The following is a 27,330-nucleotide window of genomic DNA, read 5'->3' on the forward strand; positions in this document are numbered from 1 at the left end:
GGCTGCTCTGCCCTCTGCACCCCAAACCTCCCGACAGACAGACTGGACGGGTGGCAGGAGAAATGAGAAAGCTGATGGCTGTGGAAGGGTTAGGGTGCCTGTTGATGCCCCTTTTGGCCATGCAGCTACAGCCCTGCTTTCCAAGAGGCTGAGTACAGAGCCCTGTACACTGGCTCTACCTCTCCCCAGGGCTTGCAGCCACTCAGATCCCACAGACTCCCCTCTGTTTGAGGAGGATGAGGATTTTAAGTCTTTTGAAACCAGCCAGGAAAAGAATTTACAGCTCACCTAAAATGTATCATGAGCCCATCTACAGCAGGTTGTTGGATGCAAGTATGGGGAAGGAACCTAACTCTTTCCATGGGAGACGCATGCTGTAGCAGACAGAAGGTCACAAAGGCATGTCACCCCTGTCCTGGAGGAGGGACGGTGCCCCTGAGGGCCTGGCACACCTGTGTGCTGTCAGGTCTTGGCTGCGAGGTTCCGTTGCTCCCCCTTACGTGCTTTCTTTCACTTTCACTGCTAATTGGCACTTTTTAGCCATTTTTGCATGTGGAGTGTGTTAACACAGGATAGGGTTATTATCAAATTAATTAGGAGCTCCCTCCAATTATTCCTGCTGTGCCTGCCGGGCTCTCCCCGCTCCCCCGGCGGGCTGATTGGCTACCTGAGCCCCTCTGGCTCCGAGCGCCGGAGCGGAGCCGCGGGCTCGCTCCGCGCTGCTCCCGCCCCATCCCCGGCGCGGCCGGGCTGGCTCCCAGTGCCCGCCGAGCGCCGGGACACTGCCAGCTCTGGAGCCTGACTGCAGCCGAGACGCTGCTCCCGGAGGGGAGGGCAGCTGCCCCGGCTCGGCCCGGCGGGCTCAGCATGGCTCCAGCCCGAGGGCGGCACTTCTCCCGGCACAGGTACGCGCGGGGGCTTCGGGCTGGGCACACGGCTTTGGGGGGGATGCGAGCGGGCGCGGCTGCACCGGGAGCTTATCCAGCCTCGCTCAGCGAGGGTGAAGCTGCGGTACCTGGTGTCGGAAACAGCTGAGGCTCTCAGGCAGGGAACCGGGATTTATATACTGAAACTTGCAACATACAAAACCACAAAAGCAGCTGAAGCCAACCAGCATGTGGACATTTGCTTAATTGAGAAATAAGCACATAGTTGTGGGTCAGTGACTATACAGCTGATTGGCTGAGGCTATTTTATTTTGGAATAATTTACAGTTGTTAAATGGATTTGGAAAAGCCTTAATAGTGGTTATTAAACTATTGACTTAGCCTGACGTGTTCAGTGTAGTAATCCGTGTTTGTGTTTGTGCTGTGACGAGGCTGCTGGAGCTGGGAAAGGTGCTGGAGCGCTGTCAGCCCAGGCAGGGAGCCGCGGGGGCGGGCGGCCAGGGCTCCTCCTGCGCGGACATCAGCAGAGCTCTTCGCATTTTATCTGGGTCAGAAGCAACGCTCTCCCTCCCCATAGCTACAAATTCATTATGTGCATCTCCATCACCATCTATTGAAACTAATTTAATGTCAAAAAACTCTCCTCTACAAAGAGCGACTTTTTTGCACCTGTGTAGAATCAGACTCGTTTTCGACTGTTTGTGCAATGAATAACTTCAAGTGCAGCACTTGTCGAGTTTGCCCTTCTGGCCAGCAGTTCAAACTGTTCGCATTCATTTATACCACGGTGCAGGATACATTTGCTAAGGACTACAGAGCACGTATTTTACGATGTGTGGAAGAAATCCCTCCAAATGAACTAAATATCTTTACTCATCATGTCTCCTGTCCACAGGTGATTTACAGACCAATTCTTATTTTATTTTTATTGTTTTCTTTTGTATGATGGTTAAAAAGGCAGTGGACAGATACTTAAAAGATGAATCCCCTTTTTCTGCTCTGTTTAACCCCTTAAATGCTTACAGTGCTAAATGCTAGTTTTCCCTGAAACACCATTCTGTGGGCTGCCGGCTGTGTGCTAGTGTGGACATTCTGCTAGAAGGAATGGAGCTCTTAAATGTTTTACAAAAAAATATTTTTTTCTCCAAATTGTCAGTTGGTGACCAAACTCTAATAGATGTCAGGAAGAAGGAATGTTAAACAGTCAGATTAAAAAAAAAAAAAAAAAAGTTGCCTCTCCAGATTTTGGCTCCCCTGTCTCAGACAGTATTATTGTTTCATTAGTTGCCCTGTTAGCCAGAATCCCTTCTGGGAGAGACAGGCCCTACATGTCAAAAGGAACAAGCAAATACACCTCCCTATAAAACCTCTCATCCCTGTTAGTTTTCAAAGTAAAATATAACTCAAGACTCTTTTAAAACATGATACAAGGGCAGAGGAGGTCAGAGGCTCTGAGGGCACCTTTGGAGGTCGTGTCAGAGGGTTGCTGTCCGCAGCTGATGGCTGCAATGTTTTTATTTACTCCCCATCCTCTTTTTAAATCTCCACTTTGGAAACACACCTTCAGTGTGAATAACTGTCTAGTCTGAAGGGGGGATTTTGAGGCTGCACGGGAGAAGAAAAGCCCCACCTACTGAGCAGCAGTCACAGAAATGGTGTGAGGCCTGTTGCAAGGAGTCTGCTGTGAAGTGTGACCATCTCTCAGTCTGGGCAAACCCTGACCCACAATGGCATTTCCCTGCTGAGGCTCTTTGCCTGCTGGGACTCCAGGACACCAGCCCACGTGCCTGGCATGCTTGTTGATGTGCCAGAGATCGTGGTATTGCTTTTCCAGCCACTTCACAGGCCTAAGGTTAGATGCAAAGGCTCCTCTTCTGGCAGCATTCCCAAGTTTTTTGTGTGCTTAGCAATGCACACCCAGGTAACAGCAGTGACAAAACTGCACATCCCTGTCTGGCCATTGCACTCAAGCAGTTGCATCTCCATATGTTCTGGTGATGCAGGAGTTCACTTGCAATGTGCAGCCAGGTGAGAGCTGCTTTGTTTTACTACTTATTATAAATTTTTATTTACCAATTTTTTTTAAACATATATGGACATATTTTCTTCCTCTCACCTTTTTAAGAATATTCTCTAGTATTTTACCTTAGAAAGCCCATGTTCTCATTTCAATTATTCTACAATTGTTTTCTAGAGTTGAGAGGTATCCCTGTATTAAATATATAATGTATGAGTACATTCAATTGATATTCATGCAGTATTTCAAATGAGAGTTGCTACTTTTCCCACATACTTAGTTATCCAATAGGAAAGAACAACATGAGAATCTTCTATCATGGAATGAAAAGCACACAAAAATCTGGGGGCTCCAAGTATTTCAGACCTGTGTAATGTCACTGGATTTACCTCCAAATGCTCTGTGAACTATCCTGTGTGAGGGCACTGGATTTACCTCCAAATGCTCTGTGAACTATCCTGTGTGAGGGCACAACTAACCTAGATAGTTTACGTAAGACTGCAGAAATTCAATTCCAGAAATGAACCTTCATATCTCTAGGAACAGCTGGAGAGGCTCAGGTCTACTCATCCTGCTCAGAATGGACACGAGGAATTTGGATTAGATGCAGATGGAGTGGGGATTTTGTTAATGATAGAAAGAGAGGCAAACATGTTGAGGCAGAACTGCCTGAACAGAATCACAAAATATCTGTGTACGTATTTCTGACTTTAAACGATGAACACCATAAACATGCTATCATACAGGAGGCAAAGCATATGTAAACCTAACAATATCCCATTTACTCTCCAGCAAAGGAGAATTTTCATCACTCATTCATATCCCATTGAATCAGCACAAAGATTCACTGCTGGCTGTTAATTATCCTCTACAAAGATCTGGTTATTTTGTTCAATTTTAGTAAAGCCACAGTTGTTATTGTAGCATACATAGAGAGAATGGTACCTCAGGGAGCAGGGAGGAAAGAAATATACTCGTGTAGAATTTTAACTAGGAGAGTTCTGTTGCACTGAAGGGATTCATAGGGTAGGATTTTGATATGTGCTTCAGGAAATTAAGCTTTTTCAAGACAAAAATCTTGCTGTGACTCTCTGAATATGTGATACCACTCAGTATTTGAAAGACATCAGCCACTTAAAAATAGCTTGCTGTTACTTAAAAGAATTTCTAAGACTACTTTGACTGAGGGGTAGACAGGAGGAACTGGTCTACTTTTCTCTGAAGTCTGTGACCCTCCAATCACGTCAAGGAAGGAGTATGCAAGAGTTCACAAGGCCCATTCATCTCCCTGGGGTTTCTGAGGGGCACTTGGAGGCCACTAGCCAAAGGCAGCAATCCACTTCCTCCACACCAGCATGCTGGAGGAACTGGGACCTTAGGCAGGAGCTTTCTTGGCAGGGCCCAGTGTCACAGCAGGAGAGTGGCAGCTGGAGCTGCCCTTGGGCTGGGTGCAATGCTGGAGTCACCAGGATTCACTGGAGTTCAGGAAAGGAGCTGGGAACAATGGCGAGCTACGCCAGGGAGCCATGGGCTCTGCACTGAACTGCTGCAATCACTGCAGTCACTTGGCACCTCAGAGGGCTCAGGAAAGATCTGCTGAAGGTGTTATTTTAGAGGGTGAGTTCTTTCCCACGTGCCTTCCACTATCTGAATGTCAGGCAGGAGGAAGCAAAGCCATGAGGCACTTGGGTTGCTGAAGTCACTGCTGTTGGTATGAAGCAGGTAGGTGGCTCTAGGCTCATGTAGGAGGACTAGCCTTGCTCAGAGGCAGCACTGCAGCTGCAGTGAAGTCAGCCTCATTCCCTGTTTCTCATTTCTACTCGATGCCTCTCTTCTCCTTGGTTGTGCAGGGAGAAGTATAGAGTACACAGAGTGGCTGTTTGTTCCAAGTGTGCAAGTGGAAAGGACAGGAGAAAACATGTAACTTTGGGTGGAAATACTGAGAAAAATAAGAAAAGAAAATAAAGCTGAAGGAAGATAATTAAAACTTCTATGAATATCAAGAATGGCTAGGGACGAAGGGAACACAAAAAAGATTTGGGGTCAGGAAAGTGAAGCAAGAGCTTTGTGGTGGGATATAAGAAACCACAAGACAGGACAGGATGATCACTGTTGGTCACTGAGACACTGGCCATGGCACAGCCCTGCTGAGGTGCCTGTCCCTGCCACACCACTGGGATGTGACTCTGCTGGTCCTGCTGCTACCTGCTTGACCAGACTCCAGCAGAATGGATGATTTCTTTTGCAGTCCCTTGTGGTTAATCCAGTAGAGCAGCTAAGCAATCAGCACCAAAAGGCACAGTTCACTTAGGAGATGCTTGGATCCTTGCCTTGCATTGCAAAGGAAAGACCTGTGTAGGCTACCCCCAGAATCCCACACTTGGGCTGATTCTAACAATGAAATAGATTGATTATACCTTCTGCCCATCTATCAGCACTGTGTTCAGCATTAAATCCTGTCCAGCTTGGAGCAGCTACTTTTCTTTGCTCCACTGTGATGGGAAGATTCATGATCCAAAACTTCCCACTCAGAGCAGCTAGCAACAGTTCATTAATGAAGTGTGGTATGCTGTTTCCTTTGCTTCTTTTAAGTTCTTTGAGAGGGAGGTGGGAGATGCCCACTGCCATATGGCCAGCAAGAGCTGTGGAGTGTCTCTTCTATGATAAGACCTGATAGTTAAACCTGATGTTTGTTGCTCAAGGGATGTCTGTGAGCAATCAGGATTCCAATGCATTTGTACTATTCTACAGCTATTCTGCATTTCTATTTCTACAGCTTAGAAAGTGTTGCAAGACCATTTTTGTCTGTATGTCTTCTTGTCACTAGAATTATTTTTTACATTTTGGCATGCCCTGGGTTAGAGGGGAAGACCCAGACCATACATGTTTTTGAGGTTTTAATAGTGTTACTACAAACTGTGTCTTATTCTAATAGCTGCTTGTAAAGTTCCTGTTTATTTAGGAGAGACTTGTATCACATCTGTATAATTTTTATTGTGTAATATTAAAACATCTTGAGAGGATTTTAAAGATTTTTTCCTATTGCTTTTTAGTGATGAGTCAGAAAATAGTTTTGATGCCCTTTCTGCCTCTGATTTTCCTGGCCCCCAGCTGTTGTCCTGCAGCTGGAACAGTTGCACACTGTACCTCCCAACGTCTCACTGGCACAAGGGGAAAATAGCCCTCAGCAAAATTCTGTGGGAGACATGCTGGGCTCCATGTGTAAAGCTGGTGGATCAAAGATATAAACTAGGGGTATGTGGGGTTTTCTTTCAGTTCCTGCAGGGGGGTAAGACTTGCCTTAACTAGATTTGCCTTCTAGGAATGCAAAGTCAGTGTGGAAGAATGCTGGGTCTTCTGGTTTCCTCAGTGTTTGGACTGTTTTTATCAGCCTTAAAATAAAAGGATAGCAAAATTAACGTGCAAAATGTTGCAAGAGAAATGATCAGCTGGCCAGCATTTAAGGGATGTATTTGTACTCATGTCCCAGCAGTTCAAATGTGATCAAGTTCAGGTGCTCAGGTGGAGCAACAGAGTGGGCAGAATTTTTGTGCTCTGACCTGAGAATTTTGCTTTCCCTCCTCCCCTTTGTGTTTTTTCCCTTCATTCAACCAAGCAGCCTGACCACCCAGTGCTGCAGCATTTCAGTGCTATTTTGCATCAGATGCACACAACCCAAAGCATGGGCTTTTCTAGTATATAAATTGCATCTTCTTATTGTGACTATCCTAATCTATTTCTAAGAGTGCTAATTCCAGGAAATGGCTGTCATTTTCTTATGGCTTAATTCATACCATGGTTAAACACTCCACAACAAAGGAAGGGGACATTTGCTTGTGTAGCCTTCAGTTTTGGCCTGAATACTGTCTTATACAGTGTTAGTCTTTATGCACAAGGTAAAGAAGCACAATGACAAATATTGACTGAAAGTCTGAAAGATGTTGGAGATGAGCTGGAATCTCCGAGTGTTTAAGAAAATGTGTATCAAAATCCAGAATACCTTATTAGAGTGGTATTTGTGATCTTGATTTTCACACTTTGTGTTGTAGCAGCAGAGGGAATTCCCTCAAGTTCCTTGTTTCCTGGTGGATGCTGTGCCTCAATGGCATTCAGGGCAGCATGGTTGGGAAGGAGCAATGAGCTCAGCTTGGACCACCAGCTTTGAGGGGTTTGGGCCCCCACAGCAAGGCCTGGATCAGCCCAAAACACCCATCAAGGACACACCTGAAGAGAGAGGAGCCTAAGCAGTGCTGGGCCACAAGGTAGGTGACTGCAGCTTTGGGTTGGTTTGTGCTACATAACAGAGCTCCTTTGGGACTCCAGCATGGAAGCAAAAGTGTCAGCTGCACAGGTGATGGATGGAGTGAGTAGTCTCAGAAGATATGTGAGAAAAACACAGAGATAAGATCAGCCACAGAGGAAAAAGATCAGAGGCTGGATAACAATGAAAAAGAAACAAAGTGGGGGAGAGTTATTCCACCTTCTTTAGTATCATAGAATTATTTAGGTTGAAAAAGTTCTTTAAGATCAAGTCCAGCCATTGACCCAGCACTGCCAAGTACACCACTAAACCATGTCCCTAAGCATCACATCTCTCTGAGCAGCCTATTTCAATGCTTGATAACCCTTTCAGTGAAGAGATTTTTCCTAATATCCAATTTAAACCTCCCCTGGTACAACTTGAGGCTGTTTCCTCCTGTTCTATTGCTTGTTACTTGGGAGAAGAGCTGAGTTCCAACTGGCTACACTCTCAGGTGATGGGGAGTCATGAGGTCCCCCTTGAGCCTCCTTTTTCCCATGCTAAACACCCCCAGCTGCCTCAGCTGCTCCTCACAGGACTTAGTCTCTAGACCCTTCAGCATCTTCATTGTGTTTTTCTGGACACACTCCAGCACCTCAGGGTCTTTCTTGTAGTGAGGGGACTGAACACAGATTTTGAGATGTGGCCTCACCAGTGGAAAGAACAGGGGGGTAATCACTACCCTGGTCTTCCTGGGCACAGTTTTTGGGACTAAAACAACTACCCAGCATAAGCACTGAATCAGAAACATTTTCTTTGTGTGAAGGAATCCAGAATGTTTTTTAGAGCAAAAACTGTCCCTAAAATGAGAGTCTGCCTCCCAGAATGGAAAAAGGAAGCATATTCAGCATGAAAGAGGTTAAAAAGTAGCAGGAGGGGCTTTATCCTTCTCCCACTCATCCTTTATCTTTTTCTAGGCATTAAAGGATATGTTAGGTAAGCCATGCAAACTGTTGTTTTTTTTAATATCATGATTACACTTCAAATGTAAAACCACACGTGTTCCTCTCGGCTCTTCCTGGGCCTCTCCATGAGTGTGTGTGCACCTAAGGCAGGTTCTGCTGCCTTACCCATGGCTCTGCAGGGCTGGCATTGCAGGAGCAGCCAGAGAGCAGTAGGGCAAAACAGCCAGGGGCCAAGGGAGCGCTGGGTGCCTGGGACTGGAGCCCTGCTGGGAGAGGAGCTGGCAATTTTCTATTTGACAGGGACCAAACATTGAGACAAACCATTTTTGTAATGGCCAGATAAGATGGCAGCAGGAGCAGCAACTGTGGAACAGCCTCTGGACAAGAGAGTGTTACATCTTTGTTTTGGTTACCTTTAATATCTTTGTGTTATTTAACCAGGACCCTGCTGAATGCCCCTTCCTAGATACAGGCAGGCAGCTGGAGCGGGCATGGTCCCTCCCACAGCCCACGGAGTGGGAATGCCTGGGCACCCCTGGGAGCCTGGCTCAATTTCAGATGCCAACCAGGGTGAGTGAAGGGAGGGTCTGCATGGCCACCAGGTCAGCCTGCAGGGGCATTTTGATTTAATCACATCTCATATATGGCCAGGGATATCATTGTATTTTTCAGCTGTGCTTTTTCCAACAGTTTTAGATACCTCATGTGAGGAAAGTAGTATCTTTTAAAGAATACATTCTATATTTGGTAGTGAGTGATTTGAGGCATGAATGTGTCTGAAGGAGAAAGGCTTTTCAAGCAGCATGCTGCTGGCTCAAAGGATCCCACAAATTCTGCTGGGGCCTGCCTCTGTGTCGTGCTGCCCTCTCAACAGCCTGAGCCTTGAGGAATCAATTCTGGAACTGCTTGAGACTCTGCGTGATATTCTTCAATGGGCTCTTTCTACTCTGAAAGAAAAATGTCAGAGAGAATTAACAACTTAGATGGGCAGGTGGCAAGGCTTGAAAACCAGAGATGATTGAGAGAGGAGCACTGTCCCACAAGGAAACAGCTTCTAATATTGCACTGGTGGTAGGCTTGGAAAAATTAGTTTTGGGGTTTTATTACCTACAGCACAACCTTGAATGAAAAGGTGGAAAACCAGATCTAATTTGTCTTCAGCCAGTATATTGGCAGTAGAATTAATGGACAAAATGTTGGGAATGGCCTCTATTAACATCCATGCTGAAAATCTCAGGTTGGCTGTAATGCCATGGGGCTGTAAAGAGACACTTCTTACACACAAGCCTGTGCAAAATGGTCCAAAGCAGAGAGCATGGACCAGGCAACAGAAGGACTTGTGGGGGCTTTGTAGGATTTCAGGCTCAGGCTTTGAGGCACTGGAGAGGACTGAGATGCTGCTAAATTCAGAGCCTCTGTCACCATTAATGCCTCAAGTTGTTCTCCTTCTGCATAGCTACAGGTGCATGCTGGAGGCAGAACCTGGGCTGATTGAGCTTGGGAGCTGTGTCTGCAGCTGGTCTGCTGCTTCCAGGAACATCAACCAGTGCTGTGTAGTACCACTTTGCAAATTGTAAAGGTATGTGGAACATCTACAAGAGGAAGGAAAAATGTTTTCCAAAGAACAGAATGGAACACTAGTTAGATACTTAGTCAGAAGAGAGGAAAAGAAAAACTGTTGATCCATTCTTCAAGATAGAAAGATGGTGACATGGAGGATGGACTGGGATTAAAAAATGGAAATTTATTTTTTGGTTCTGCTGTGAGACTTCACATATAACTTCTGACAAGGCTCTTGATGCTCTTGCACATCTCACTGGTGTCTCTGAAATGGAGATAATGTCTTCCACAATCTAAAAAGATTTTATGAGGGGAACATGCTCACTGGTTGGAGTCCTCAAGCAGGGAGGTAAAGTAGTATCAGAGGGAGTTCTCTGATTTCTTTCTATTATGGGCACTGCTGAGTTAGATAAGAAGCAAGCCAGGATTTCAAACAGTTTTGGAGTTGAACAGTGTTGGTATCCAACAAAGAGCAAATGTTTTTTATTGAGAGATAAGGATATTTTGTTTCTCACAGTGTAAACACAAAAATATTGGTCTTTGTAGATTAGCTGCAGCAATGAAAATACTTTGCACGTTCACTAGTTGGGTGTTCTTGGACTTGGTTAATACATCCTAAATGGTCTGGTACAGGCTGGAATTAAACACAAGATACTGGGCAGGGTGAGGCTTTGTCACTTAAGATAAAGCCACTTCTGCTCTCTGTGAAGCCTCTGCTTGCAGCCCTCAAACTGATGACCACATAGCAAATGTGAACAGACCAGTGAGGAAATGGGAGAAAGGACCATCAGCTTACTGCTATGTTGGTTTCCACTGAATTTTGATGAGTGTCTGCCTCTCTGTCCCCATGGGAAACCCTTAACGTACTTTAATTCCTATTGATTTCTATTTGACAAAAGTGATATCTAACTCACAGTTTACAGAAGTCAAAAGCTGAGGTCCTTTATTCTGATTTTGATCAATAAATTTCTTTTCTTCATGGAAAGCCTGGGGGCAGATTACAAAGTTTCATAGATAATTTGTAAACCCCTAAAATTGTTGTGGATTTTTGGTTTTCTTTTGTTTTCCTGTGGCCTTTAGAAACCTGCTTCCCAGCCTGCCTCCTCCATTGCCTGAAAATCATGGGAATAAAGAAATGCTTGCTGATTTCCAAATGTGAATTACAACAGAACTGTGAGGGTCTGGGTCCCAGAACCACAGAAATCAAGTGTGAGTTATCTTTGAGTTTCTGCAGGGTCCTACTGCTCTGAGGCCTTGACTCTTTAAGGAGCAGTAAACAAGAAAAAGGTAGCTCTCTCCCTCTGGACTAAAACTAACTTGCAGATTAAATTGACTTGTTTTATTGTAGATGTTTATGCTGAATTGTCCTCCTACAGAAATTGTATAATTCATCCAGGAAATAAAATGGCTCCAACGACTAACTTGAGAGTCACATAAAAAAATCAGTGAGTACTGCCAGCTTTCTAAGGTTTTATAATACTGTTCCCTTAGACTGTTAAATTGGAGTCAACTTGTTAAATATTTACTTATTTAACAAACATGCTGTTTTAACCTCTTCCCTATATCCTTAAGTAATGAATGACAAAGCACAAAAAGAAGGATACTCACCTAGTTTATTTTGGATTAGGAAAAACAGGGACTAGTAGGTATAGCATACTGAATGGAATGGGTATTTATATTAAAAAAATAGCAAAATGTAGGTAGTTTAGATGACTAAGAGTAAACTCTAAGAGTTTATAGTAGTTAAGAGTTTAGAAGACTTTATTGCTCCAAGCCTTGGAGATTCCTTATGCCTTGCTAAATCATTATTATTCTCTTAGCAACAAAAGATTAAAAAAAGAAGTTCATAAAAAAATCTCAGGATAAGATCACAAACATATAGCAGCAAGAATAACAATGCTACACACATCCCTTTGTCACCCAGTGACAAGAATGGGCACATCTGTTTTACTGGAGTTAATCTTTTTGGGAAGAAGAGGTGAATAGGATTTGGATGTTGAATCCTTTCATTATCTTTCCTTTGTGTGGGATATGAAGGACAGTGAACCAGAGCACAGCTAGATATGGCCACAGGCATCCAAGGCAGCCTAGGTGCATTGATTGCTTCAGCACCTGCAAGCAAGATTGCTGAGCTTGAGAGGCAAGTTTCCACGTTACACAATATGAAGAATAATAAATTCCTGGATTGTATTTTGGAGATGTGTGCTTAGCAAAGGAGGGTCTGAGGTATACAGTGCAAGAAGAGAGGGATAGATGAAAGCTGAGTTACTGTGACTGGAACATAAAAAGTCAGGCAATCATCCAGAAGGGATTGTGCATGTTGGAGTGCCAGAGTTTGTCCCTGGATGTGTTACTGGCAGATCATGAACACACAGCCCTGGGCTGAAGTAAACAAACCTTGTCCAACACTCCCAAGCTATGAAGCAGAAGAAATGTGACTGAGACGAGCACTACAGCAGGTAAGTGGTTTCTGGAAGATTGTGTCCATTAATCCATGGTGCAGCACTGGGCTTGGACTCCTCTCCCTGTCCATTTCCTTTAGCATCCAGGGAGGTGCCAGAGACGTGTGACACTGGCAGGAGTGTCTCTGGCAGACCAGAAGAGCTGGGGGCCCTGCACTGCACTGAGAAGGGTGAGCAGTGCCAAGAACTCCAACTTAACTTCCTTCAGCTGTGTCTCCTGCAAGGATACCACACCTGTATAGCAGAAAAACCAGGAACATTTAGAGGCCCAAGATGTGTGTTCCTCACCAAACTCTAAGAATAGTTAGACCCATGGACATCACTGATGTGACAGATCAGAAAGTGGGATGAGAGGCTTTTTAACAGCACTGATTCCTGCTACCTTAAGATCAAACTCCAGGCTGCCAGGGCATGAAGTTTATCTCCAGTTTACTGTGAACTGGAAGATGCTGTTTTCTCTTTGTGCTGCACATGTAGATTATTGAAAGGGTATCCCACAGGATCTTCAAGAACAAAATCTAGTCCTTCCTTTCATGCTGGGTTTCAGCTCATCAGGTTTGAGAAATCTGCATTAAAAAAATATCTTTTTTCCCCCCAAAGTCAAAGGGCAAAAAATGGAGTATGTCATTATCGAAGCTGGATAGCGATGGATTAGAAATCCAGTGCTGACCAGTAGTCCTCTGAGCTGCAGATCTGATGGGGCTTGGTTCCCCTTGGGCAAATCTTGTTTGGATTCTCCTAGGTCTACATAGCTGGAAGCTCTGACTGCAGCTTTTCCTGTGGGGTAGGGATTCGTGACATCTTTCATCTTCACAGCTTTCTTGGTGTTCAATAAGGGCTTAATTCAAACGTCAGTGGGTCTCCTTTTACTCAGCAGCTTGTTCTTATGAAACATACAGGAATTTTTCAGCCTTTTTTTTTGCTCTATCAGATGTGGTTAAAATTGGCTACTGTTTGTTCTTGTTCCCTCTCTCTTGCACAACATGCAAGTATGTACATGCACATCTGTCTGCACACATGCGCACACATAGAAATTTATTTTACATCTGAAGAGATAATGATCTCAACCCCATTTTAATCTCTGTAGGAATCCAGGCTAGGAAAAAAAGTATTGCAATGTTACTTCTTTGGGAGAGGAAAAGGAGAATGAATTAATTTTTTTTCCTATGCACAGATTATTCAATTACCACTTTGCTTAAACATAGTATGTGTTGCTGAGAATCTGGCACTACTATTAAAAAGTAAAAGACGTGGTGGGCTCTGTGTCCTGGAACTGCAGAGTTGTGCTTCTGCACGGCATGCACGCTTTGCCTCCAGTGCCAGAGTGATCCTGCTGAGACTGGAGGAATGCATGGGGAACGGAGGCTTGCCACAACATCCTGTCTCCATTATGTCTTTTGGACCTCTGCCACAGAAAAGAAGGAATTTTATCCTTCATTTGTAAGTAATTAAGATGATAGCGGAGTTTGAATTTTCCAACTTTGTGAAAACAAACTAATAGCAATGATCCACTTCAATAACTCAGATACTAATTGACACAAGAGGGAGAAACAATACATTAAAAAATAATTAACTTTTGTTAATTAATTTTTAGGAATAGGAAGGACACCTGCAGCATGTGCAGATTTTTGCAAGTGTCATTAGACTGGGAAGGTTGTGCAGTAGTTTGGAAATAGAAACAGGTAAAAAGGACCAGGAATGATCTGCAGCATCGTTTGAGAAGTAAAGTATGTGATTGCTAGAGAGCTGCAATAAAGGTGATGAAGATGTGCATTTTTTAAGGATGTTTATAGAAGCCAGAGGTTAATTAGCAGTTAAAAAGCATCCACTGGCGTTTTATGTGAGCACCATGAGTGTGTTAATTATCATTTTCAGCCTCAAATATGCCTCTTTCAGACTTAAGCTGAAACAGATTGATGATTCTTTTACTGAGGCGTTTCTTAGATAAATTTTAATTAGTACCTTTCCCCCTCCCCCCAAACAGTTTTCTCCTATGACCAGAAGTGGAATTTCATCTCGCTCAGCTTTCTCTTCCTTGGTGTTTGTGATGCAGTTCCAGTACTATCCGTGGCAAAGCAGGAAGGTAAGAGATAAGGGAAATGCATCTGTTACCAAGTCTTGTCCAAATCATAGATTCAGACTTTGCAGAAATGTAGACATAGGAAAATATAAAATAAACCCTGGAACACCTCCTTTTTCAAAGGTAGGCACAAACCTAACTTGTTCTGTTCATCCTAATGCTTATGTCTACTCTAATAAAATGATGCTTCTAGGAAAGACCACAGAAGTTTTATATGCCCCTGTGAACATGCCAGAACTCTCCAAAAACTGGGGTTCCTCATAGGGAGAGTGGACCAGACACCTTGGGGGCATTTAAGCCCCCAGACTGAGATGACATGGGCTGTGTGTAATCCCCTAGCACCAACTGAAAGAAAATGCTGAGAACCTTTCTGAGCTCTGGTTATTCTTTGCATCAGACACCTCCCAGGGAAGGCTCTCATGTCAAAGTTTCCTGTCTAGCCATTTTCTGTAGGTTGCTAACCACTACTCCTTTTTCAAAGATCCTGTCAGGGATTTTTTTTTTTTTCCCCTAAGAAACAAAAAACCTCCTTCATCTGAAGATATGTAAGAATTCAGAACTTACATACAGGGACCTTACAGGGACATTAATTTAATTTCTCACTGTTCAGATCACACTGTGGCCTTCTGGCTGCTGGAACTGAGACTTGCCAGAGAAAGCATGGGACACGGTTTGGACTACAGACCCAGACTTCCTTCTCCTAGAGGGAGCCACGGAGTCTTACTTGCTTTTGTTTTGGGAATGGGAATTCAGACTGTGATTCATGGAGGTAAGTCACTTCATCCCTCCAGAAGTACCTCCTTTCAGAATTCGTAACTCCTGCCATTCTGTTTTCAAATTTTCAGCAAACATATGTGCACACATATAATTTGCTAGTCTCTTTTATTTCACTGGCCTCCTTTTCTATTACTACGATTAAAAATAAACCAGCAAATTGTGAGAAAAAATTACACTAGACAAGAAATACACAAGATTTTTTCCCATTCAGGTGACTTTATATTTTATCTATGTATCTCTTTAATTACTTCCATTCTAGTTTTGTGATGGGTAGTGGAGGAAAATCTTTAGATGCTGTATTACTGATTCTGCGAGCCACAGTTATGTGGCCTCTTCATCTGAACAATTTTTCTAACCTTACCTAATGGATCTACAATTTTTCCCCCAATTATTTATATGATTAGATTTTATCTGTTGTGATGACCTTGAAGGGCACCAATTAAGGATAAACAAACAGGATAATGATGGGGCCCAAAGACAGTAACTTCTAGGAAGCTTGAAAAAAGACATTTATTTCTCATTTAAGAGAGGTGAAATGAAGAATGATTAACTAGCCAATGGCAAGTTTTCAGCTATGTACTGATCTGCTTTTTCCTGTTGCCTCTTCCCAAATGGGAGAGAGATTACATGTCTTTGTCTCATCTTCAGTAGAAAGAAATTATGTTAATGAAAAATATTCTTACTTAGATTGACTGTGCTGCCAGTTGAATAAAAACCACACATATTTTACAAGATTCAACTAATATACTCTTTATTTATTTCTTTACACACAACTAAAACCAAGATAATGAAATTAAGGGGAAAAAAAACCCCTAAAACCTTGGGCAATTACACTGAACTTTGTTCCCTATTGTAATGACATACTTTAATACAATCATGTTTTCTCTAACATTATTAAGAACAGAAGCTGTTTGTGGGTCAAATACCAGATGTCTCGAATGAATTTGAAAATTTGCAAAATATACAAAAATGTATCACCTGGGGAAAGTTACAGCTGTAACAAACAAGGAAGAATTTCTGATTAAAAAGGAACATGACTTATTTTGTCCCAATTGCTCAAAAAAATTCATAAATACAGTGAGTAGGTTGAAAGCAACGTTCCAGAGGTCTGCCATCACATACTGGTGCATGTAGAGCTTGGACAGACTTTCTGTTGGCCTCATTCCTTGAAGATCAGTCATCTGTGTTGGTGAAGAGTCACAGCCTTTAGGTTTGTGCCTAACTGGGTTGTTAGGCTACTTATTCACAGGTTCTTCCTCTTACCAGGCATTGTGTTTCAGCCCTCCAGTGAAGGACACAAAGAGCCTGGAGCGGGCATGTTCCTGCTGCGGCTGCCCAGGAGTTTGCTAGGCCTACCTCTACCCCATGCACAGCTGCTACTGGATGCCAGCAGACCAGTGGGACCCAATGTCTCCCCTGCTAACAGCTGGATCCAGGTACCACACGTTTCCCTTTGACCTTTCTTTAATGGAGCTCTTTCAAGCAGAGACCAGTACTCTTAGAATTGCTTCCCCATTTAAAACAGAAAAATGCTCTCCTAAAATCCAATTTCACTAAGTTTTATTTGTCCTTCATACGGTTACACTTGGATATCACACTTATGCAGCAGATTAAACCAATGCCTTGATATTTCACATACTCTCAGGTAACATTTGTGCTCCTCTAAAGGCTTGAAATCCTGGGCCACTGACAGGACACTTTACACAAAACACAGCCAAAAGCAAGTTCCTGTGCTGTTCAGCAAGTCTGAAACCCTGAATTAGTCTACTTGCAGCTGCTGAAGAGAGTCTTACCTCTCTTTGTCTCTCCCACCCATGGAGCTCTGTTGCTCCCTATGTCTAGTTTGACTCAATTTAGCTTGCAGTATCAGAAGCATATTTTTGCAGGATTTTCTTATGGCAATGTCCATGAGCTGTTAGGTTGGCTCAGCTTCTGGGTAGACCACCCTACTGCTAAAGCCTACTTCCCCCCAGCAAAATTTTTGTTCTTGTAGCCAGAAGAACAGGGAGGTGCTTTCTGGAGGATGATGATGCAATGCCAGCCAAGACTCTACTCTAACCACTGCTGATTTTATACTTGCAAGGGCTCATTTCTCTATTTGATGAACTCGAGTCATGCAACTATCTCAACTACTCTGTGCTGACTCACAAAACCTCACAGGTCAACTTCCTGTCAGTCCTGCCTGTGGCCCAATGTAAAGATGACCCAATATTCTTAAGTAAATGGACCCATATGGGATGTAGAAATTAAGAGTGCAGTATCTCCAGGACTGCTAGCTACACTCTTACTCATGTCTCCTGAGACTTAAACAAATTGCAAAAGCAGGCTGAAATTCATAATGAAGTTGAATGCTAGGAAGTTTAAGAGATCTGATTCAAAACCTTGTCATTATCTTGGGTTTTGTAGTACCATGCAAATGTTTAGCACTTAGGAAAACATATGGCTTTCCAGATTCTACTGAAATTTTAAACAGATTACTAAAACAGAAGAAGGTATCTCAAATTCAATATATCTCTCCTGAATAGTTAGTTTTTTTGGTGTTCTAGTTATTTTCTGAGGTATGAGATTGACAGATAATCCTGCTTGTTGTCCCTCCAGTAAAGGACATGTTTTAAGGTAGATAGTTGAATGGAATCCCTGCTGATTCTTCATAGGCATTTCAGACCCAGCTTTCAAACTAAAGTGAACTTAGCCTGAGTTTTCCTGGTGTTACATTCTGTCCCAGCAGAATGCATTCCTGTCCATCTTGTCCAGTTGCATTCTAGGCTTCAGCATGGCAAAACCACCACTTGACAGGAATGGAGTACCACAGCTGTGAAAACTGAACTGGACCACATACCAACAAACCTTCAATAACATAATCCTTTAAAGAAATGAAGGGCTACCCATAGCAGGGACCACTAGAGACAGAAATAACATGTCATAGTTCAGAAATTTCGAAGGACTATAGAAATAGAAAAGCTATTTCCAAGTGTAGCAGACACTGTGCTGGATGGAAGTTGTGTTAAGACAGTGCACTTCCTTCTGAATTTGTACTGAACTGACACTGAGACTGAGCTCAACTCACTTAAACCAATGAGATATGAGATTTAAGTTACAGTGGACAAATACAGCATTGAGCTTACAACTGAAATACAGGGTAGGTATCAAGTTTTGGCGTTCTTTCCAAGTTGCATCTCGTTTCATCTGTCAAAACCTTCGCTCAAGTTTCATCAGAAACTGGAAGACATTGTTTCCTCTTTCATATTATTTTGCTACTTACCCCAAAGGCTGCATCTCAGTTCTGAAACTGCTGCATTTTGGTATCTGGTAGAAGTATTACTATTTATAGAGCAGTATTACCTTCTTTATATCTACACAGGTTAAATTACAACACACCATTTTCTGCAAATTGATAGAGAATTCATCCCAGGACATTCCTGCAGTAAACCAGGAACTGCCTAGAAGCAGAAGGCAAGGCCTTACAGAGGCAAGGCTCTTTAAGAATAAACTGGTCATGGTTAATTTATTCAGATCACATATGGATATGGTACATCTTGTGGGCAAGCTCAAGGAAGAGAAAACAGCAGCTCCTCTAGTTGGGCATGGAGCTCAGTCTCTGGGGCTACTGCCCCAGTGCTAACTCTGCAGGAAAAACCAGCACCTAGGGGAACTCAGATGTCCAGCTCTGATACAGCATTCCCTCATGTATCCAGGATTTTTCTAATGATTAATTTCTTAATGCTAGTATGTTGGTAAGGAAAAAAAATCCCACAAATAACATCTTTTCCTTTTTTTGTATTTTTTTTCTTCTAATGTGTTCTTAATAGCTGCTGGGAAGCAGAAACAGCCACATGTGATTTCTATTACCAAGCAGTTTGTATTTAATAATTCTGAGTATCTTTATACCTCTTTTTCACATCAGCATATCTTTTTTTGCAACTTTCTTGTAATTCATCTTGATATTTTTGTCTACTTTTTAAACAGGTTATTCATATTCTGGTTTAGTTCTTTATCTGAATTTAATATAACACTGTCCCCCAATTTTAGATATTTGACTAGAAAAAGATGGTTCTCTGCTAGTGTTAAGCCTGATTACATCTGAGTTTTATTGCACTGGAAAGCTCTTTCATATATAAACTCAATCCCACTATTGGTATTTCAAATCTTTCTGTCTCAAAGCACTGCACTTATGTCCCAAGCCTGCAATCAGACCCATGTAGGTAAACTACTCTATTGACAACATCCCCCTCAAGTCAGACAGCTCTCAACATGCACCCACCCAGCTGCAGAAGAAAGAACACCTTTCATATTTAGATTAAGCCCCAGACAACACGATCTTCCTAAACCAAAATGCCATTGATAGTCTTTGGCAATACCCTGCTAAATAGCAAGGGCCCGTTTTTCAATATAATTTTTCCCCATCACAGCATCTTAACAGAAATTATTTCTCTTATACATCAGTCTTTAAATGAGCAGCTTGGTTACTGAAAGTCTAAAGTCATCAGTAATAGTTCTGGTTCCAGGATGACAAACTCTCACACGTTTCACTAGCAACTAAATACTGCCAAACAAACTCCAAGTTGTAGACTAGCTGTACAAGTCTTTTTTTAAAAATACTGCACTAGTCAGGCAATTTTACATTTTCATTTTCTTCCTGAAATGTCCTTATGTATGTATACCGATGGATTTTTAAAGGTTGTGTATATTAGCTTTCACTGGCTAAAAATTATTTCTGACACTTTGTATAAAAATATTGACTTCTGTTCCCAGTTACAACTTTTTGTTTATTAAAATAAAAAAAAAATTTGGAAAAAAATCTTCTTTATGGCTGTGTTATCTATCTTGCCAACAACTAAGCCTAAAGTAGAATTACACAAGAATATGTAAATAAATACAGACATTTAACAAACAGAAGGGGTTTTTTTAACTATCTTGGCAAAAATGAATTGTGACAAAAAGGCTGGGGATCAATTTACAACTTAATAGTAAGTCACCTGAAGGTACTCTCAACATACCAGCAAAAGTAAATGGGTTAGTAATAAGACTGTACATCATACAGTAAGAACAATCTTTATCCATCATAACTTCCTGATATTAAATTCACATTTTCTGAATGCATTTTTTCCTGTTCTGTAATAGTTTCTAAGTTAAGCTTGGGCAGTTACTGCAAGGTCATAGTGCTGGGACTGATTAAAAAGCACTGTTTATTCTCTGCTCAGAGAGGCTGTTGAAAATCTTGACTGACCGTACTTCTGGGTTTCCTAGTTACTAACTTGGCCGTGAGTTTATCTCAGGAGCCTGGGACTCCACACACTCAGCCCAACTGTGGACATACGAGACTGTGCTCACTGTATCTCCAAGTTTATCCTCAGTTCTAATTACAATAAAGATCGTAACAGGAAAGTAGGTTTGAGGTTTTCTGGCCTCATTCAGACTCCTTGCAACACCACACTAAGGGTAACCATGAAAAAGTCATTCCTCGGGAGAATTTGCAAGCTAAGGGTGAAAATCGGTGTCTCAAAGTACACACTGTCCTATGACCCTGCACATGCACTCAGATGTGACGGAAGGCCAAGCCCAAATTGCTCCCCTTTACAGGAACCCTTCACAAGCTAAGTGGTGTTACAGAGAAACAGGCCCCACTAATAATCATTCCTGTATCATCATATACTTATGTAACGTTTAAAACATATTTCCTGTCTTAGTTTAACAATCCGAGAGCTCCCAGTTTCCTTTGTGTTGCGTAACACGAGACACAGACCAGCAAACTGACGTTGAGGGGAATCTTATTATTTTCTCCTTAACACGATGAAAATAAAGCCTGCTGGTACAATGTTCGATCCGTGCCAAGGCGCGGGTGCCCAGCTCACAGCAGGTTCTCCCGGCTGGGAGGACGTGGCGCGTTACAATCGAACTCGCAGCCTTATCCGGGACGGGTTTTGCTCTGCCTTAGAGACAGTGGAGGTTTTCGGTTCCCCCGCCCGGCTCGGGCAGGTGCGAGCCCGCCACAGCGCTTATGCAACGGCGGCACGGCGGGGTCGCCCCGCCGAGGCGGGCGCTGCTCCCGGCGCTGACCCGAGCGCCCGGTCCCGCGGGGGGGGGCGGCCAGCGGCAGGTCCCGGGCAGCGCCCGCCCGGGCGGACCGGCTCCCCTGGGGACAACGCGCCGACATCTTAGCGCCGGAGGGACAAAGCGCGGCGGCGCTGTCCGTCGGCCGGGCGCTGCTCGGCCGTCGCTCTGGAGCCGCGGCTGTCGCCGGCCGTGAGTGACAGCCCCGGCGGGGAGACTTCGAAAGATCGCAGCCCTGGCCCGGCGCCCCCCGGGCACAACAGCGGCGGGGGCGCGGAGGGAGGGGGGGCCGGAGGCATAGCGCCACCGCCGCGCAGCTGTGCCTACGCGCTGACCCCTGCGGGCGGCCGGGCCCCGCGGTGTCAGGGGAGCGCGGCGGCGGTGCCGCCTCCCGGGACGGCGGGTGCCCGGCCGGCGCGGGCCGCGGCCTCCCGGCGGGTCCCGCTCATTGTTCCCCGCACTAGCCCTGGCAAACAGGAAGCCGCCCCGGCATGGGGCGCCCCCCCCGCCCCCGGCGGGTGACTGGCAGCCCGGGCGGCCCGTGCGAGCGGCGGCGGCGGCGCGGCGCAGCCAATGAGAGCGCGCGCGCGCGGGCGTGGGCGGGAGTTCCGGGCTGGCAGGCGGGCGGGCGGGCGGCGGTGTCGGCCGGGCCCCCTCTCCCGCGGCAAGCCCCACCTTTCGGCTTTCCCGCACCGTCAATCAAAATAGGAAAAAAAACCCGGAGTAGGCTCGGGCCGCCGCCGCCGCTTCAGCCCGCCGTGAGCACAATAAGCATGTCCCCGGCGGCAGCCGCCTAGCCCCAGCCAGCAGGGCCTGTGTGCGAGCCAGCCAGCCTGCCTGCCTGCCTCCCGCCCAGCCAGCCAGCCAGCCGGCCGCTCGCACTCACACCATGACCGGTACGTACGCACCGACCGAGCCGCCCCGGGGGCTCCCCGCTCCTGCTCCGGCCCTGCGCGTCCCCGCTCCGGCCCCGGAGCGTCCGTGTGCGAGCGAGGCGAGAGCGGCACTGAGAGCAGCAGCAGGAGGAGCAGGGGGAGGAGGGAGAAGAGGGGCAGGGGCAGCAGCACGGGGAGGAGGAGGAGGAGGAGGAGGAGGGCTCCGTGCGGGAGGGCGGGGGGAGCTCTGGGGTTAGGGGGGGGAGAGGGAGGGAGGGAGGAAGGGAGGGAGGGAGAGAGAGGGAGGGGGGTGATCGCTCCCGTCAGTGACTCTCCCCTCCCCCTCCCCGCTGTGCCCGCAGCTCCCGAGAAGCCCGTGAAACAAGAGGAAATGGCTGCCTTAGACGTGGACAGCAGCAGCCACAGCGAATATCTCCAGCACGGCAACGGCGCCGCCTCGGCCTCCGCCGGGGCGGCCGCCCCCCAGGTGAGCGCAGGCCCGGCTGGGCCCCTTCCCCCCCTCCCCCGGGTGACACGTTGTGAGCGGGTGCGGAGCCGGTGCCGCCGCCGCCGCTTCCTGTGTGCGCGTCTGCGAGGAGCCCGGTCGCTGTCCCGCACTAACCGCCACCCCCCTTCTCTCCCTGAACCCGCCCATTGTGGGTAGGACGCGCAGCCGTCACCGCTCGCTCTGCTGGCGGCCACCTGCAGCAAGATCGGCCCGCCGTCGCCGGAGGAGGATGAGGCCGCCGCCGCCGCTGCCTCTCACTCTGCCGGAGCGGTGAGTGCCCGCCCCGCCGCTCTCGCACGGCCTGCCGGGGGGAGAGACAGCACAGCCAGCCCGCCCGCCCGGGGGGAGGGACGGGACACACGGCACTGCCCGCCCGGGGGGAGGGACGATAGCAAGGCCGACCTGCCAGGAGAGGGGTCCCCGGGCTCCCCTGCCTCTCCAGGAGGAGCCGGGCTCCCGGGAGGAGGAGGGAGCCAAGCTCCCCCCTCCCCCGCCATTGGGAGCGGCGCCTTCATTTACTTTCAAAAACGGGGGGAGGCGGGAAGCCTCCCTCCCCCGACCCTGGCACCGGAACGGCTCGCTCGGAACCCGGAGAGGCTGGGAGGCATCTCACCTCCACCTGAGCGCGCCCCCGGTATCCTCGCCAGGCTGTCAGCCTGGAACCGCGCAGCCAGGCAGGAGCACAAAATGAAGGCTAGCAGTAGGGAAGGATGTAGTGAAGTAAAATGGCTGTTTAGAAGCGAACGCGGTGGTGGAAAGCTGCTTCCTGTATCGCGCTGTTTTTCTAAGGAGAGTTATCATGCGGTTCCTCGTAGCGTTTTCTGTCCTTATCTCTCATGCGCCGTTGCCTCTGAAAGGAGCCTTGATGACCTCGGGACCTGGTGTGATGAGATGGATCTTGCAGGCTAGAAACGTATTCTTGCTGAAGCTAGTTTAACAATCCCTATAACAAAAGCCTAATGAAAACTCATCTTCCTTAATTGGTCTAGCTAAATCTCGTGTTGACATATGCTCATAAAATTCAAAGCGATTATGCATTTCTAAATAACTGATACCTAAAAATATTCGTATATTTAAAGAGAGTTCCAAAATATCTTCTAAAATGACGTGATGTCATTTTTTGGCCTTGGCTCTTGGAAAATTGCACATATTACCTCTGATTTTTTTTTTTTTTTTTTACAAAAACGTCTTTAAAATTAGAAAAAAATGTGCCTTTTTTTCCTTCTTTTAAAGCAAGTCTTGTTTTTTAAACTTGCTGTGCAACAGCATTGTATGGTGTTAGGATTTTGCAAATAGGAAGAAAAACTGCAAAGCATTGTACTGGTGGATGAAGTGGCTTTGTCAAGCTTTTAACAAATGTCAAAGTGTTACTGATAGAAGTTTCTAAATACTTGCTAAACTTTAAAATAATTTTCATCTATACATGACAGCTTACTTTACGTAAAGGGAAGCTGAAGCGAAATAGCTGTCTGAGGTCATACAGCAGATTGTAGACAGAGCTCAAAAATGTATTAGGATTCCAACCCCTTTTAAGCATCCTTTCTGCCAAACCTATTTATTTGCTCAACTAGTGTGTTTAAAAAATCTTTCTAGGTGTTTTAAAGTGCCTGATAGCTCTAAGATTTGTTTCATAGTACTGGATGCATACAGTGCTGAAGAGCATAAACATACTGAAAAACAGATGATGATTAAATGATTGCTTACTTTCCTGTATTGGTCTTTAAGATTGTTCTCGTTGTACAGCTGGAATTGTGCATCTTGGGGATGGATTGATTGATGAGGAGGAGCAGTAGGTCTGACAGGATACTGGAATGCTGGTGCAGGACACATGGTTCCTGGCAGTTCAAAATGGGCAAAACAGTTTTGATTGGTACTTCTTTACTCCTATTAAGTTAATATTTTGTTGTCTTAATGTTTAAGAGGCTTTTCAGGGGAAAGCAAATGCAATTCAACAGAAGCCAAAATCTTAGTTAAAAACCTAAGTGAATATAAGCTCACTCACTACTTTCCATACGTGCAGATAGGCCCTTCCTACATATCTTCTGTGAGTTAGGTTATAGGATTCTGGTAATTTTTACACTCCTACAACCTAACTCTTGAATGATTCAGAATATTTTGGGTGGAAACTAAATATAAATTGAAGGAGATACCAAACAGTAGCTGAACTAGACGCTGGAGTTAATTAATATGACCTTAATAAAGAGGGGGGAGGGACTAAGGGCCCTGAAATACATTCCTTGTGAAAAACAGAAGAACAAAAGAGTTTTGGTGCAATAAAGAGTCTTTTTTTTCCTGGTCCTCTGTGATTATCATATTGGAGGGTGGAAGAAAGGAGGAAGCTAAAAAGTCTTACATTGTAGATACCTCATAAGTGGTATGGAAAATGAAATCTATATGCACAGACAAACATAATTCTCTTCCTGCAGTTTGTGATGCTCATCCCTTTCCCAGGAGTATAGCTCAATCAGTTTGAGACTTCTGCATGGGTGATGGTGCCTAATGTAGCAGTGGGAGGGCAGCTCTTTCCTGTTATATTCTATCCTTGGACTGCAGTTCTGACTGCCGAACAGCTGGCAGAACTCCCAACCTACACTAATGGATAGTAGAAGTCAAACTAGGTATTTCCTCTTAGAAGTGCTTGAAGAGCCTGTATGTCAATGGATAGCGATGCGGTTGTTTTGTTACTCTTTTACTGACATTTGCTTGGTAGAAACTGGCAGGGCTGGAGCCAGCATGCTGGGCTAGCATACTGCTTTCCTGGCTGAAATGGTATGCTGCAGCTGCTCCCCAAGAGACCAGCAGTATGATTTAAAAGCAACAGCAAAACTCCCCTAGGAACACAGGGAATATTGCGTGTCTGGGATCTGGGGAAGAGCTGGAGCAAATGTGATTGTGTTTGTAATGATCTAGCTGGCCCTGCTTTGAGCCCAGGGGTTGGACCAGGTGACCTTCAGAGGTCCTTTCCAGCTGAAATTATCCTGTGATTCTGTATCACTGTCTGAGTCCAGGCCTACAGTTTGAATGCTCATTGCTGTGACACCACTGAAAGGATTAGTGAGGAAGTAAAAAGACTAATGAAAATGGCAGCTGCTTGTAATGAAAAGGAGCTGAAGAAGGCAATTGACAGAACTATGCTCAACCCTCTTCTCCTTTCCATCCTGTCAATGACCTGGCAGGTTGTCTTTAGACAGCAAGGTTTTCGGCTTGGCTGATGATTCTGGTTGGAACTGTATTTCTTTTTGGATGAGAGGCACTAGCAGGTATTACTGCTGATCTTGTCTTTGTGCATTGATGAAGATGCACAAAGTCTTTCAGCTTTGACACCGTGATTTACTCTGCCTAATGATCAACCAACCCCAGTATGTTATCTGATGGTGTTTGATATTAATTTAGATGGCCTTGAGTTTGTGGCTTACTTCCCTGAGCATCTTTTCCTTGGTTGCCATATTGCTGCATCCATGGTTGGTTCAAACACTTGCCATGGGAACTTTGCCTTGAATATTGCTGCCTGCTGGTTTGTGTGAGAGCCTTGCTGGGATGCTGTGTGCTGCTGCCTGACCTAGAATGACAACTCATGTTTTGGCCTCTAAGGATGTCTTTCTCTGTCTTGGGAGTTCAGAATCTGAGAAGTTTTAGTTTGGGTCTTGCTTTTTCACTATTTATCTTTGACTAATAAGTCCACTTCAAACTTTGATATTTAGGATTATTTTTCATTTAGTTATAAATACTCTAGTTTCATTCCAGTTTAAACATCTGCAAGGATTTTAGCATTAGGTGAAAATGAGAAGCAAAGCAGAAGATGGTAAAGCTTTACATAAGGGAGGATACAAAAGAGCAGACATATTTAGGTCAAGCAGAGCCTTGATGGTCAGCTGTGTGGTTGTAGCATGATCAGATGATGGTTTAAGAAGCTGCAAAGCTGAGATGATAACCAGTTGTTATGTTCTCTTACCTCATTGTAATGCAAAGCTAAAGGCTGTCTTGGAGCTCTCGTGCTCCCAAGGGCCATTCTTATGGTTGTGCTGGGTGGGACTGGCTCGGTGAGCACAGGGTGCAGGACTGCTGGGAGGCTGTATGGGAGGTCTGGAAGGCGAATTGGGAAGAGTGGCAGGCTCTGAGAAAACTGTTGGCTCTGACAGCTGCCAGAGAATGGGAGCTGTCAGAGATGGCTGTCCCAGCTGGGGTGTGTAGATGCACCTCGTGTGAAATGGGCTGCACTGATTGGCTAGTCTTTAAAAAAAAAAAAACAAGGTTTGGGAGGAATTATTTATTTGATTTATTTGTGTTGTTGCTTACCAACAAGATGTGGAAAACATTTGGACAGGTTAATAATTTGCATATGTGGGGAAAGATGAGTATAATTCCTCTGCAGTGGACAAAGCATTTCTGTGTATCTTGGACAAGTAAAGGCTGGAGTGTTTTAAGACTGCTTTGGCATATCTTGAGCTTTAGAATTGACTATAGGTGCTTCACAGAATTTAATCAAAGTCTAGAATTATAGTTGGTTTATGTCTCAGAAGATTAACCATCTGAGGTGTACCTAGTTTAAGCTCAGTTTAGGAGGAAATAGGAATAGTGCTGACAGGATGGAGAAAGAGGAAGACATTTTAAATTTCATGTTTTCCATCCACTAGGCAAAAATATGCCTGAAAGCCACGTGTGTCAGAGTTAACCATACTACTTGGGTTTCTGACCTATGTGGTCATTTTGAGGAAGTTCAGAATTATTCTGACATCCATTTTTGCTTTTGTGGGTGATAAGATAGCTTCCTGATGCTAGGTTTCTGGATGTGAACAGACGCACCAGAACCTGTTCAGCCACTATGGAAAAGTCTGCCTGGAATTGTCTTGCTTCTCTCTGTTCTCTACTTTTGCAAAACAAAGAAGTTTCACTAGAATGTGATGGCTA

The 27,330-nt window shown here is 45.0% G+C and overlaps 1 protein-coding gene and 1 long non-coding RNA gene across 3 annotated transcripts in view; both read left to right on the forward strand.

Annotated features, from left to right (window-relative positions):
- The first annotated feature begins 749 nt into the window (after window positions 1–749).
- On the forward strand, window positions 750–14,230 carry LOC139593670 (uncharacterized). Its single transcript, XR_011680367.1, has 3 exons — window positions 750–905; window positions 6,957–7,166; window positions 8,551–14,230. It is a non-coding gene; the product is annotated as an uncharacterized lncRNA (long non-coding RNA).
- A 7,478-nt stretch (window positions 14,231–21,708) lies between these two features.
- The window catches only part of SP3 (Sp3 transcription factor), a 34,691-nt gene continuing 29,069 nt past the window's right edge, over window positions 21,709–27,330 (forward strand). Inside the window, exons 1-3 of one of the 2 annotated variants that reach the window (XM_071434883.1) lie at window positions 21,709–21,935; window positions 22,277–22,401; window positions 22,579–22,692. In XM_071434883.1, the coding sequence (XP_071290984.1) occupies window positions 21,929–21,935; window positions 22,277–22,401; window positions 22,579–22,692 (246 nt within the window). In that variant the 5' untranslated portion in view covers window positions 21,709–21,928. The remainder of the gene's footprint in view (window positions 21,936–22,276; window positions 22,402–22,578; window positions 22,693–27,330) is intronic. The other variant, XM_071434884.1, reaches the window with a different exon arrangement.

The sequence above is a fragment of the Agelaius tricolor genome, unplaced genomic scaffold (genome assembly GCF_023055355.1).
Source record: "Agelaius tricolor isolate 1412-34295 unplaced genomic scaffold, bAgeTri1.0.p SCAF_10, whole genome shotgun sequence".
NCBI lineage: Eukaryota > Metazoa > Chordata > Aves > Passeriformes > Icteridae > Agelaius > Agelaius tricolor.